Below are 13,686 nucleotides of genomic sequence, written 5' to 3'. Positions count from 1 at the left end.
CAGTACGGCAAAGTCTATCTACAGATTCATCTATTCGGGATTAAATTTAAGCATCGATCGGACAGTTCGATAATACAAAAAAAAAACAGAATTGAATAGGAATGAATTTCTGGTTGAAACTGGATTTTGCGGTACCTCGAGGACAACGCAATTCGCGAGCAGTCGAGAGGCGTTCGCGGTCTTTCGAAAGTGATGACCCCGCGAGCGGTAAAGGTGCGTGCATGCCGCTTCCTCCTCGGAAAGCATTTTATACGTATGGAACAACACTAATGCGATGGAGATTAGCTTACCTGGGTTCCCATGAACTATTTTTGAGCTTAATCGTTGCGCTGATCTGCTGTTATACGCCGTACATACACACGCGGCTGCGTTGTAACAGATAATTACTCCTCGTGGCGGAGGATAGACGTTCCTGGATCGCTAATGAGGCCCCCTTGGAATATTATCGATGCGTACGGTAGCGTGCTCCGTACGCATCGTCGTTCTTCCTCCCGCCGATGAATTTTCTGTTTTTTTTTCCCAACTCCGTCGTCAGAAATAATCAAGAAGGATAAAGGATAAAGTGTTATACTTTTCCGTGAGTTCGAAGTCGTTCGAACACCTTTCGCGAGGGAAAAATCATATTGCTTAATACTTTTGTTCAACATACTCGTCACTTGTAATTATCACTTCATTATTCGGGAAATTTGACGACTGAAATATTCACGATCGAAGAGAATCGTTCCTCCCGTTCGCTTCCGTCGAGCCGTTCGTCACTCGCGAACGCGTATCGTCTGGGTCACAGGTGAGAGATTAAAGAGTCGTTCTCGACCTCTCCTCATTCTCTATTTCTCTCTCCAGTTGAGAGCTCACGTGGAAACGGGCTCGTATTCGCACGCAACCGTAATGGTCGTCATCGATTAAGGTGCGTTGATATATAACTCGCGATTCTCGATTTGATCAAACGGCTCGAGTTATCGCTCTCAAGTGAATTTATATAAAAATCTTAACACGAATGGACAAAATTAATTATTTGCAACAGAATTAAGGAAAATGCATGCACACACGGTACGTGATCGTGGTACGTGGGTATTTCTTCTTTTTTTTTTTTCATAGCGTGGCTCAGATAATGGACTCGCTAAAATCGTATGGCAAAAAGCTGTTGCAACGTCGGAAGTGGCAATGCCCGGCAAGCGTACGGTTCTCAAAGGGTTAATTGGGCATAGTAACTCTTCAGGTGACCGAGAGTGTGACGGAAAGAACCCGGTTTCGTGAGCGGAATTAAACACAGCACCCACGTCTCTATACTTATATATAACGCCTTACAGACGTGCGTCTTCTCTCATTCACCTTACGACAGCAAAGTATAGAATGACCTTGCGCATCGATGTTTCGTTACACCTTGCCGACAACAAATCTATCACCGCGTAATAGGCGTGTCCGCGCGCCTCTGTGCGTATACATCACACGCGTTCATCGTAGATTTATTATCACTGTTTTTTCCACTGTTACTATTAAAAATGTAAATAAAAAAGATTTTATTCAACTTTTAGATAAGCGTCTCTACGAGAAAATGATTAATTGGGAGATGCGCGTTACGAGCCCTTTTGTTTATATTTGTTTAAGCGATTTATGCGGGATAACGCTTTATAGTCGTATAGCGACTTATTTGTATAAGAATGTACCGTGTGCGTGTGTCCTCATATATATGGTCGTTTAAAACCGATGGCACCGATCGTACTCGGAACTCGAGCCTTCATTATACGCCGTCTCCAATCACGTGTGACAAATTATTCCCGCGTCACTTCCTTTAGTGCGCCGACGAGATTTCCACGGGGTATGACCTGGAAGACCGTCTGGCGGCCATGCCCAATTCTATATACGCATCGACATTTGAGACAGCAATGAAATGACAATTATAATTAATCGGTTCTGATTCATCGGAGCTCGAAGTCATAAATAAATAAAAAAAGTGAAAACTCATTATGCAGTTGATTTTTTAACTGGAATTACACTTGATTTCGCACGCCTAATTTCGGAATGTTTAAAAGTTAACGTCTTCCCGCGAAGTTTTCGCTACACAGAAGTGTTCTCAAATTTATCTCACGGTGTCGGAGGACTGACGGTACGTTCCGTAATAAGTTTAACGGGTATCCCCTGATAGCGCGCGTTCCGTCGAATTTTCGATGCATATCGTATGTATCGCGACACGATGCAATGCGTTTCACGGATGAAACGTCGAACGACGTCGCGCAAATGTTCTCGCCACGCAGCGCGGCGGTGTCAGATCGGAATATATATAGGATACATATAGAGGAGAAAAAAAGGAAAGAAAAAAATATCATCCTTGCGCGTCGGAGCCGCGTAGCAGAGCCGCGGCTTGAGGTCGAGGAGCAGCGCGGCGCGGCGCGGCCGAGGCACACACACGAGGCGGCGTGCATAAGTCAGCACTCAGGATATTTCGTCATTTCCTGCTTCTCACGCGATACAATCTAAATTAACTATGTTCGCTTGGCTAGGCCTCCTCCCTCGCACGGAGAGGCTCGCATCTCTCAAGAAAATTTCTTATTTCCTAGCGAGGAGAGCCCGCCACCGCGCTGCCGTCGCCGTCGCCGTGCAGGGAACGCGAGGGGACGTCGAGCGGCGTCGAGAGGACGAAGACGAGAAGGATGAAGAGCCGTGCCGCACCGGGGCTTTCGCAACGTTCCCGTTTTGCGCCGCCAAGTAAGTTGCCGGTCGCATTCTCCGCGGCTCGCACTCGGAAAATCGGCCTTTAATGTCCTCGCGACCGGAAGAAAGAATACGGCGTCGGCCCGTTGCATCGGAAAAACGAGATGCTCGCGGAAAGAGTCGGTCGCGGAATCCCCAAGTTTTCCTAAGAACCGCCTCGAATTCCATAAGAGAGGGGAAGCGCCGTATAACGAGGCATGTAAATATATGAAACCATGATTTCTATACAACAGAGAATATATCGAAAGATCTTCAATATCGAGATATAAAAAAAAAAAAAACAACGTTTCTCTCGTCGCGCAGCACGAGGAAAAAAAGATCCACGGAAAGAAAAGTCGAAGCGGGCTTACGTTCACACACGGACCGGTTGCCAACTCGACTGTGACTTTTGCGAATTCCACGGGATTCTAATTTGTGCCTATCCTCGGGGAGAGGCCGTTTTACGGCTCGAACGACGCAGTCGCGGAGGAAGTAGGGCGCAAAGTGCCTTGAACTTTGAACCGCGCGGCTCTTTTTTTTTTTTTAAACGTCGCGTACGAGGAACTCCGCGGGAAACGCCAGGTAGCCTGTCGGCGCCGCATAATTTAACGTTCTAGGCGTTATTAACAATATTAATCGTGAAAAAGTGAAACTTGACAGGAACAATATTTCTGTTCACTTCACTTCTGCTCGCGACGCGCGACGTCGCGTCGTAGCCGAGACTTTCTCACGATGTGATTAATCAAGCGAGATGTCATCGAGACCTCGCGATCCCGCCTATATATTTATCTCCGGAAATCAGGATTGAGTTTTCTTCCGAGTTTTCCCGATTTTCCGGAAGAAACCGGAAATCCTTTGTTAAACCGAAGTTCTTTCACCACCGATGACTTCGATCGATCGCGCAATTCGAGATCGCGGGATTAAGAACGGCGAGAACTCTCGCGGCGCGGCGGGTCCACGTGACTTCTTCGATTCGGTGAACGTCTGACCAGTGATGGACCGCATCACTTGCCGGGTGGGCCTCTTGATATACTTCCGCCTCGCATTCCCGGTATATCGCGATTAGACTTAATATATACGTGTTAAACACCACACGGGAAAGACTCTGGAAATCGGCGATTAAGAACCAACGACACGCGCGATGATCACGATCGGACGGGCATTTGCAATTTTGTAATTATATACGATCGCACATCGCACGATTAAATCGCGTTTTTCCTTGGAATCCGAGACACGGGCGTGCTGGCGAACATCAAAGAACGCGAACGGGCGAAAAGAAAGGAGATGATATCGGCCACGAGTGTGTTAACTGCGGAAATGTTATGGCGTGGCGGAGAACACCACGCGCGCGGGTGAAGAACGGCGTAACTGACCATGGTGCAGATGCACGCGTTCGTATTTAGAAAAACGGGGATTACCGGTGTTTTGCATGGAACGGTCGCGCGACGACGCTCCTTTTCCGTCCGAACGCGCAGCCCGCTCTCGCTCACGTTATATTTAAGGCGGCGACTAACAAACACGGACATTATTAGCGTCGCGCGTATATAATCGTATCAACTCTAATTCTCACTTTTAAGCGAATTTGTCTCTGAATATTCGATATTAGTCTTATTAAACAAAGTTAAATACCCAGCGGGTCGTTTAACGTCGCGATTCTCATGCATAAGTTCGCGAAGCGGGTCTCATGGAGTCCGATCGTAGCGCGGTGTCGCATGTACAATTGTACACGCGTGCACGCGCACGCACATACGCACGCGGGCAGGCGTACGCGGCGCGATCGGCCGTGCCGGTGGCGTTTCTAACAAATTAACGGCCGATATCTCCGTCGTTTACCCTGCTCCTTTGCCTTCTGGCTCCACCTCCCGGCTCCGATCCGAGCGGGCCGGCCCGTGAGAGGAGCCGCGGCGAGGCCAACATCCCAGCGTGAGCGCGCGCGCGCGCGCACCCGAGCGCAAGCGGCGAGCGGCGAGTGTCCGCGCCCGCGCGGCAGAGAGATCATTTTTGCCACGTATTTGCAAACTGAATAATAAATACCGCGGAATATATACGCGAAAGAGCAGCGCGTTCCGCCTTCACGCAGCTCGCGCTCGGCGCGGATTGGTCGCGCCGGCCGCGAGGGGACGGCGATATCCATTCGCCGTCTCGCTCTCCTCCGCGCCGCTGGACCTACTTTGTACCGGCACACACGCGCGCGACCTCGATGCACGTGCACGGCGGAACTCGCGGGGAGGGGACACATCTGCGCACCCCGCTGGCTGTGTGCGCTGGGTGTCTCTCTATCTCTCTGCCTCCCTTTCTTATCTCACTGCTTCGCTCTCTTTTCTCTCTCCGCTCCCGCCGTGGAGAGAAGTGGCGTTCGGCTCGAGCGAGTCCGTCTCCCTTGGTCCGCTTCTGCGCGGCTCTCTCTTCTTTGGTCTCTTCTCTCTCTCTGGTCTTTCTCTATTTTCCCCTTCGTCGCTTATTTTTTTTCTCTTTATTTTTATTTCTTATTTCGAATATTTCTTCTACTGTTTATCTATATCGGTTTTTGTATTCCAATTTAATCACACTTTTTTTTATACTATGCTACTAAAGAACTTGGTTCCTTACCAAAGTACGATAAATTTTCCTTTCCTTTTTTCTTCTTTTCCTTTCGCATATTTGATCTCGATATCTATTGTATCTAATTTGTAATTTATATCTATTGTACGTTTATCTTTACTCCGCTCTTTTCTTCGGAATACAACAAATTTATCCTTCTCTCTCTCTCTCTCTCTCTCTCTCTCTATCCGTTTTTCCCTTTAGCCCTCATGTATCCAAAAGCGTACGCGCCCGCATGAACGCCCGAATACATATTCGTTCTGCGGCTTTGTTGCGTACTACCAATCGGAATCGGTCCTCCTTACTATCACATTCGTACATATACGAGCTACTGGCTTTTTATAATCTAAATCCATCGTTATTCGGCGCAGCGAAAAAAAAAAACGTTGTCGACGTCTCGCAGCATATATTTGGAGGTTTCAGAAATTTAACGAGATTATTGGCGACAGCACCCGAATGCATATATCAACACATGCGTAGTCGATCTTTATTAAATAATCATAAATATGCTCGAATTTTTTCGATTCAACTTGTAAAAATAATATTTCAAAATTATCTTTTGCGAGGAGGATCTTCGCAAAAAGAGAGAGAAAGAGAGAGAGAGAATGTGTATGTGTGTACATGTTTGACAAAGCGAGAGAAAAAAAAGTAGATTAATAATAAAAATTTAATAATAAAAATGAAAATTTTCAAATTGGAAGTGCAAATTAATTCGCGAATATTTGTCGTTTTCTAATCGAAATAGCGCGAGAGCGAAAGAAAATAATCGGCATTGAGGGGAGCAATATCATTGATGGGACTGATAATAAGAAGCAACGCGAAATATTGTATCAACGATAATACGCGAGCGTTCCCGTCACGGCCGCAGAGACTTCATTTCGTTTTAGGGATTGTTCAGCCGAATAGCATAAATATTTATGCGCATACGCAAGCATTACGCGCTTGCCAGCGCATTAACGAGCACAATGCACTTATATCGTATCGTATATACATACCGGCCGCTCAGGTGAGTGACGGCCGCCCGAGCGTGATGTTCTTCTCAGTTTATTTTACGGTTCCTTACGGTTGTCGCTTTCTTCCGTTTATCGTCGCTTCTGTTCCACCTCTACTTTCATACACCTTCTGAAGACGTAATAATACGTATACAAGGTGTCCGGTGAAAGGCGGAACATGACCAACGAAGATATCACTCGAGACGAGAATGAACGAAGAATAGTAGGATAGATTCTTCAGATTCATGGAAAGTTTGGACTGTATTTTTTATCATCAGTGTCTATACTCGCCTCTTCTCCGCTATCCTCGTGCATCTGTTTTTAGGTCGAAACAGACGATTTCCGACGATACGCTAAATTACACGCGCGAGGGATTAGCGCAAGAAACTTTTTCGGATGTTGCGTTTCAGCGACGTTTGCGCCATCGTGACTCGAGACAGCTACGTCATCGAGATCGGTATCGATCATATTATTGAAAGAGCAGCCAGTAGGCACGCAAGTCGAGCGAGTTAACGCGATATCGCCCCGTATCCTCTCCCGACTTGCTTTATAATCTTTTAAATATTCAGTTTGTACGCTCGGTTTTACATTCACTACAGCGTATCGGCCGCTACGCTGCGCGACCTCGCGCGTGCACTAACTCGCGCGAAAATGATTATCAGTCAGATCGCCAGATCGCGATTGACTTTTCTCGGAAGGAGGGAGAATCATCCTCGATAAGCTTGGCAATCCATTTAGGAGTAACTCACGAAAGAGAGCGAGAGAACAAAAGTGAAGACTATGCTCTCTGCGGTTGCAAAGGGTTCGCGTTAAAAGTGTCCACGATTATCGGAAGTGACTGTCGGCTAATATTTTTCGACCGTTGAGCTATCACGTTACTTCCCTTCGTAGGAAATTCGATCCTAACTAATGCCCGCTGCAAGAAAGAAAGAATTCCATACGCGCGCAAAAGGAAACGCGCTTGTTTACGTTAATTTGCGACGCATGATTTTGCGCGCGCGGAATAATTAACGCGCGCGTTCCCCTTCCTCCCCTCGTCATACACGCTTACTTTTCACGGGATAAAGTTCGACGTAACGAAGCGTCCGACGTTAACGAAGCGTTAAAGCGAGGCAGGTGGGTCGCATTAATGCAACACCGGGAGGAATATAAAACGTGTATAATCGCGAAAAGGTCGCATTGATAGTAATAATAACAGGATAAAAATATGCGCAATTTTTCTCTCGCGGGAACAACGCCGAGCCGTTCTCGCGCGTGGTTTATATTTAGACTCGCGCTTAGAGCGAATTTATAGTCATTGCTATCGGGATCCTTTATGCACCGTCCCTTGGCGATATTGCGGTGTGCCTACACTCCTCTAACACTCTAGGCCGACGGTTCTCAAACCTTTTTTTGCTCGCGGCGCGCTATTGTCCGGCCACGAAGGGACTCGCGGCGGCACGCTCCGTCCGAAAGACGGATTACCCTCGCGACTCGCGAAACCTAGCTCGCTGGTGCTGATTCTTACTTTTCCGTTTACGCTTCCAGGCGGATGACGAAGGAGGGAAATTTTTTAAGAAAATTAAGATGCAGATGATTCTTATCTTTTTAGCTTGCGTCGACGATCGCAATAAGCCTCAAATTGCTCGCGTGACGCACCTTTGAGAGTCACTGCGCCAGACGTTAGAGAAAGAGAGAGTACACCGTGTGCGTCTATAATCTCTCGGCTTTTTTTTCACGCGCGTGTGATGACACCCACGTGGTCTCGCCGCGGCTCCGCTCCGTGCGCTCGCGCTCGCGCGCGCGCGATTCGCATGGAGCCACCAGCCGATATCTATATGGTCGCAACCTTTCTCCTCTCATGTGCTAATCAATCCGCGTGGCTTCCTACGCATTTCGATTACGTAAACGCGGCATTGTGAGCCCCAGCGCGAAAATTTAAAAACGCGAAATCAGGAATCCGCGCCTCGCATTCCGCGAACCGCGGCGCGCCGCGCCGCGCTCGCCCGACCCCCGCGTGCGAATCGGCCTCCGTCTTCGCCTTCGCCGATATATCTCATATATTCCAATGACATTTGCGGATACATTCAGCCCCGCGAGGATCGACTGTCGAAACGCGCGATAGATCGTGCACTTTACATTACACGCGCGAAATTATTAGCACGCTCGACCGGAGGCGGTACGAATCGTCGGTTGGAAAGCGATTAAATTCAATCCGATATCTAATCTCCAGAAGGCATATAATTAATTAGAGGCGCGCTTGACACGTATATAAAAAAGATAATCGTTGAGCATTTCTGTCGTTTTCGATAAGCTTTTCGTTTCTTTTTAGCATATCCCGCGCTTAAAGGATATCCTCAAAATTCGTCGCCGGAGGCACCGCCTACTTCCGCTTAAATACGCCTCCGCATCTTCCATTTTTTTTCTCTCTTCTTCGCGGAACTCACATCCATTTTTCGTTCCACCGCGCGCGGAACTTTCGCGGCGATGGCGACGACGGCGACGGCGAAGAAGATGCACGCCGCCAATGCACGGGCGGATCCGCGCGATCCTGCGAGGCGCTCGCGCGGGGCACCTTCTCCCGCCGGGTACACCCGTGCCCACCAACACGCGTGATTGTCTCTATACCTGCACGTTCACGAGTACGCATACATACACGTCGTACATAAACAGCGCGCGCATACATATGCACACGTAGATACATACGCGTGCCACACAGGCGGAGACTCGCTTCCTCCTTATTGTACGCTCGACCGGCCGCAACACCACCGCCGCGGCCGCCACTGGCCACGACGCGCGACGCTCGTGGTGGTGTTCGCCGTTCCCGCGCCACACCGCTCCTCGTTGCGCCGGGCCCCGATCCGGCCCGAGTAGCAAGTCACCTCCGCTCACCTCGGCGGAGCGCGCGCGCCCGTCTTCAGTCCGCGCTCGGCCCGAGTCGTCGTGCAGCGTGCAGCACGGAACGGAACGTACAGGAGGCAGGCAGGCGAGGCAAGGCGGGCAAGCGAGCGGATGGGCCGGCTGCTGTCGCGCGCGGCCCGAGACGACGACGACGCGCAACGCACGCGTGTACGCGTTGCCAGCGGAATAGCAGATCCGCGTGCGCGTGTACACGAGTGAGAGCGGGAGATCAACTGACACGTGACGTACGGAAATCGCCGCGCGCGCGCGGCGCGGTGCCGAAACGTCTGTTATTAACTTGCAGTAGTGAGATCGAGATCGGGATATCGGATACCCGGAGCGACGTCGACGAGGATAGAGACCGAGGACGCGGAAGATCCGCGCGGTGAGTGCCTCGTGCCTCTGCAGGGATTCCTGCGCAGGAACCGAGCGCGGTATTATGTCACACTCCCACGCGAGCGACGGCCGCCGCCGCTGCCGTTCCTGCCGCCGTCGCCGCTGCCGCTGCCGCTGCTGCTGTTGCGAGGCCCAACATCCTCGTCGTTTGACATTTCCGCGGGCGTGCAACGCCTGATGGATCGCACACGCGCGCAGTCCCATTGTGAATGTTACGCTCGTTTCGTCCTACCTTAAAGTGTGTTCGCGGTTCATCGACGTGACGCATCGAGATTTTTCCGCGAGACGTTTTATTTTTTCACGGATGCTTATGCATCCCGAGAGCCGAGAGCGTCGTTCCGCAATTTCGACAGTGACACCTCCGCTCTCTCGCGATCCGCTCGGCGATCGTCGGAGATTCGCGGCGCGCGACTAAACGCGGCCCACGTTCGACTCCTTTCCGGTGTTTCTCCCGCCGTCGGCACGAGGAAAAACGTTCCCGGATCGTTTGCGCTTCACCGGACGACGCGCCGTCCAACGGCCCTCCTCGTGGGAGGATAGGCGACAAAGGTAAACGAGAGAGAGAGAAAAGCCATTTGGCGCGCGAGCATGCGTTTTCCACGAGCGAAACCCGATCTGCTCGGTGTCACGTATCGTCGGTGTGGCACGCGATACGACGACGACGACGATTCCGCTCCGACTCCGCCGCGCCGCGCCGCGCCGTATCGGCTCGGCTCGGCTCGGCGGATCGATCGTGACGCCGGGGTATGAAATCGGTAATGAGCTGTAAATCTCCGCGGCGAGAATACATCGGGCCGCGTGTGCGGGTGAGTCACACGTCACGGATACCGACGATACCCGCCGACACACGCGATACACACGTACGCACATCGTACACGCGAAAGACGCGCACACATATAATATACGTAGACGGCACCTTCCTTCGGCGTATTCTTTTCCTTTCGGTAGAAAATCGAAGGAAAGGATAATAAGCGAGAAATACACTCTCTCTTACCCGCCGGCCGGTTCCGTGGTTGGCCGCGCGCGCGCGCGTGGGCGTAAACGAGAGAGAAAGAGAGAAAAACGGTCGGGAAAGAAGGCGCGCGAGAGGAGGGAGAGAGAGAGAGAGAGGCAGACGCGAAGCGCGCGTATAGAGGCGATTTTCTGAAAGAGAAAAAAAAAATTGACGGTGAAACCTTCGTTAACGTTCGGTTTAGACTCACGTACTTACTCGCGTACCGTCCATCGCCCGCGGGAGATAATCCCGTTTCGATCGGATCGATTCGACCCGAGAGGATCGTCAATGCGCGGCGAAAGCGGCGCGGCGTAAGGGACGTCGACGCGAAAAGATCATCGACGTCGACGGACTATCGGGTCGCCTCCATCGGAAACGTTAATCGTTCGATCCGTCGAGAGAAGGCAACGGGAATAATTTATTTCGACGCCGATAAATTTAACGATTAGAGTAGCGACCGATGATTTGCGACCGGGCTTTCCCGGCGAGAGAGGCGCGCGCGCGCGCGCGCGAAAATACCGACGCTCGCGAATCGCTGACGAGGCAGAATCGTTCTCGCGAATGACTCCTGAAAATCCGCGATAAAATCGACGCCACGCGATCGATGCGCGGCTTCGCCTTACCGCGACTCGGAGAGGCGCGGATCAGAGAGATCGGCGACGCCGCCGCCGCCGCCGCAATTATACGCTAAATCCGTGTCCGAAGAGCGCAAAGCTATTAATTCGACGAATCATTCCCCGATGATATAACAATAAATAACACTGTAGGTATAACAGATGTAACAGAGAAAAGAAATTAGCAGAAGAAAATCTCGCGTGATAATTTCGCAGTCTCTGAGGATCAAATACGTCACTTCTGACGATAAGCGCCACGGCGTCGTCCAAGCAGATTTTTTTCCTCGTGCGTTCGACAAAACCTATGACGACGTTGATTCGCGACGCTAACTCGCGAGTCGCGGGCAATTTCGATCTCTAATAACTCTGGTAAACTCATTGTCAGACCGATCGACCGCATTGTCAGTTCGGTATATCGAACTCTTCGCTGGATTCTCATTAGCGAGAAAGAAGATTCTGAAGCTGAAGTCTCGTCCGAACGAGCCTATTACTTCCACAGCTCACGCCGCGCTACGTCGAATCACGCGAAATGCCGCGATTGCGAGACGCGACGTTAGAAAGCATACGGTAATATTGATTTATACGCTCGTTTATTTATCGAGAGATAATCCACGCGTCTGTCCGCGCGCGCGCGACAAGCCCTTTCGCGCGATAATCGCGCGCGCGTCCGTCGCGGTTACGCACGTCACGCGCCTGCCTCCACGCGTACAAGTCTACGAGTCTACGCGCAATTCGGAGACGCGTATCGCAGAGAGAAAGAGAGACGCAGGCGGTAGGAAGGAGGCGGGATGAGGGATGAAACGAGCACCGTAGAAACTAATAATTTAGCGCGACTTCTTGACGCGGCATCGTCGTCGTCGAATCGTTACGCGCGCATTCCTCCTCGCTTTCGTGTCATCGGGATCCTCGCGGCCAGTCGATGCGTGCGACGAGCGAACATCGCGTGTTGTATCGATCTGGCATTATGATCATTATTGCGTTACGCGTCTCGCCTTTGTCTCTCCATGTGTGTACACGTGTGCGCGTGTGCGTGCGGCTGAGAGAGTAGCGGATTGAGACCTCCGTCAGTGGCACGTATACGTATACGCGCTTACCGTCGTGCGACTTTACGATTTCGACGCGTACATGTACGCGGTCGCGTATAGATCCCCGTCGGCGAACGCGTCGCGCATTGTGCCGTTCAACCCGCACCGTGTATTCGAACGGATGGATTATTTTTGTTATTGATCTTTCTCATTTCTCTGGTTGGTCGTTCTCTCGCGCGAGGTTACAATCGTCACGCGCGCGCGCGCGCGCGCTCGCGTATAAAAAGTACGCGGATCACGATACGTTACGAATTCTTAAATTCTTTCGAGGGATAGCTCTCCGCGGGTGAGTCTCGGATTACGTTTTGTCGGAAGGCGTGGCGAAACCGTCTAATGCGCGCGTCGACCGCGAGTCGGTCATCGCGATCGAGCGTGGTCCGCGAACGTAATGAGCCCGCGCGCGGGTATCGGGTTTCCTTAGGTTTCGGTGTTGAGACGTCTCGCGCGTATATAACGTTCCACGCTTAATTGCCACCTCCGCGAAGGGAAACGCGAGCGTTTTACCGTTCGCGCGGGCCCGGTAATTTACTGTCGATCGGTCCGCTTAACAACGATATCACGGCGGTTAACCGGCGCGATTAACGTCCGTCCGTTTAAACGGCTCGAACTTACGGCGTCCCAGTCCGGTAGTCGACGATTAATCCCTCTCGAGAGAATTGTAAAACCACAAAGTTATATATTTCTCTCGCTTCTTCGTACGCGTGATTTTGTTTATGTTTGTTTACATTTGTCGCGCTAGAGAGTCGAGTTCATCAACGGTAAATTAGAGAACAAGCGCGCCGTTCCGCATCAGGGGATCCGGTTAGCGTTGAGTATCTATTGGGTATTTACAAGCTATATATCGTGAACCCTCTTGAGAGAATACACGTATTTGTCCGTGTCTGTTGAGAGTCGGTTATCGCCGGTGATTTCGCTGATGTAAAATGTAATACGTTTATCAACCATTATTCTTTTTTTTTAAACTGATTTTGATAAGAATACTTGGGGGACGTAAATTGCTGGTGAAAATATAAACAAAACATTCATTTAACGAGAAATCATTGTTCGGGCGACGTCCGTTAATCCTTGCATATCGCGCATTGGAATTTTCTAATCGTATCTCGATTGTATCTCGATTTTTCATCTTTTTGCGATTAAGCGTCTCGCGCGACCTCCTGGATCGTCCACATCGTCCCGCGATCCTTCGTCGATCTTCCGACCCACGCCCGAATTCTTGCCGTTCGTTTCCTCGATCACGAGCGAGAAAAGAACGCGATTTGACGATCGTTTTCGCGCGACCGTAACTCACGCGCGAGTGATTATAGTTATTTCATAGATATATCTTTGCACGATACTTATTAACGCTCAATCGCCGAGGCACGAATAGAAGTCGATCGCTATCCGTCCGATCCAGATGCCGATCGTTATCCGACACGGCTTTTCGAGACCTCCGTTTACGCGAACCCCTCTCCTTAATC

The 13,686-nt window shown here is 50.6% G+C and overlaps 1 protein-coding gene across 6 annotated transcripts in view; it reads left to right on the top strand.

Annotated features, from left to right (window-relative positions):
- LOC143894136 (uncharacterized) overlaps positions 1-13,686 on the top strand; it is a 44,017-nt gene that overhangs the window by 6,228 nt on the left and 24,103 nt on the right. For 2 of the 6 annotated variants that reach the window (XM_077400234.1, XM_077400235.1), the window contains exon 3: positions 2,556-2,703. In XM_077400234.1, the coding sequence (XP_077256360.1) occupies positions 2,556-2,703 (148 nt within the window). Of the gene's footprint in view, positions 1-2,555; positions 2,704-9,154; positions 10,086-13,686 lie in introns of those variants that run through there. The other 4 variants (XM_077400232.1, XM_077400236.1, XM_077400233.1 and 1 more) reach the window with 4 other exon arrangements.

The sequence above is a fragment of the Temnothorax americanus genome, unplaced genomic scaffold, assembly GCF_048541705.1.
Source record: "Temnothorax americanus isolate GAGA-0224 unplaced genomic scaffold, ASM4854170v1 Scaffold13, whole genome shotgun sequence".
In the NCBI taxonomy this organism is placed as follows: domain Eukaryota; kingdom Metazoa; phylum Arthropoda; class Insecta; order Hymenoptera; family Formicidae; genus Temnothorax; species Temnothorax americanus.
The sequence above is the reverse complement of the archived record's forward strand: the minus strand, read 5'-3'. Positions and strand labels throughout refer to the sequence as shown.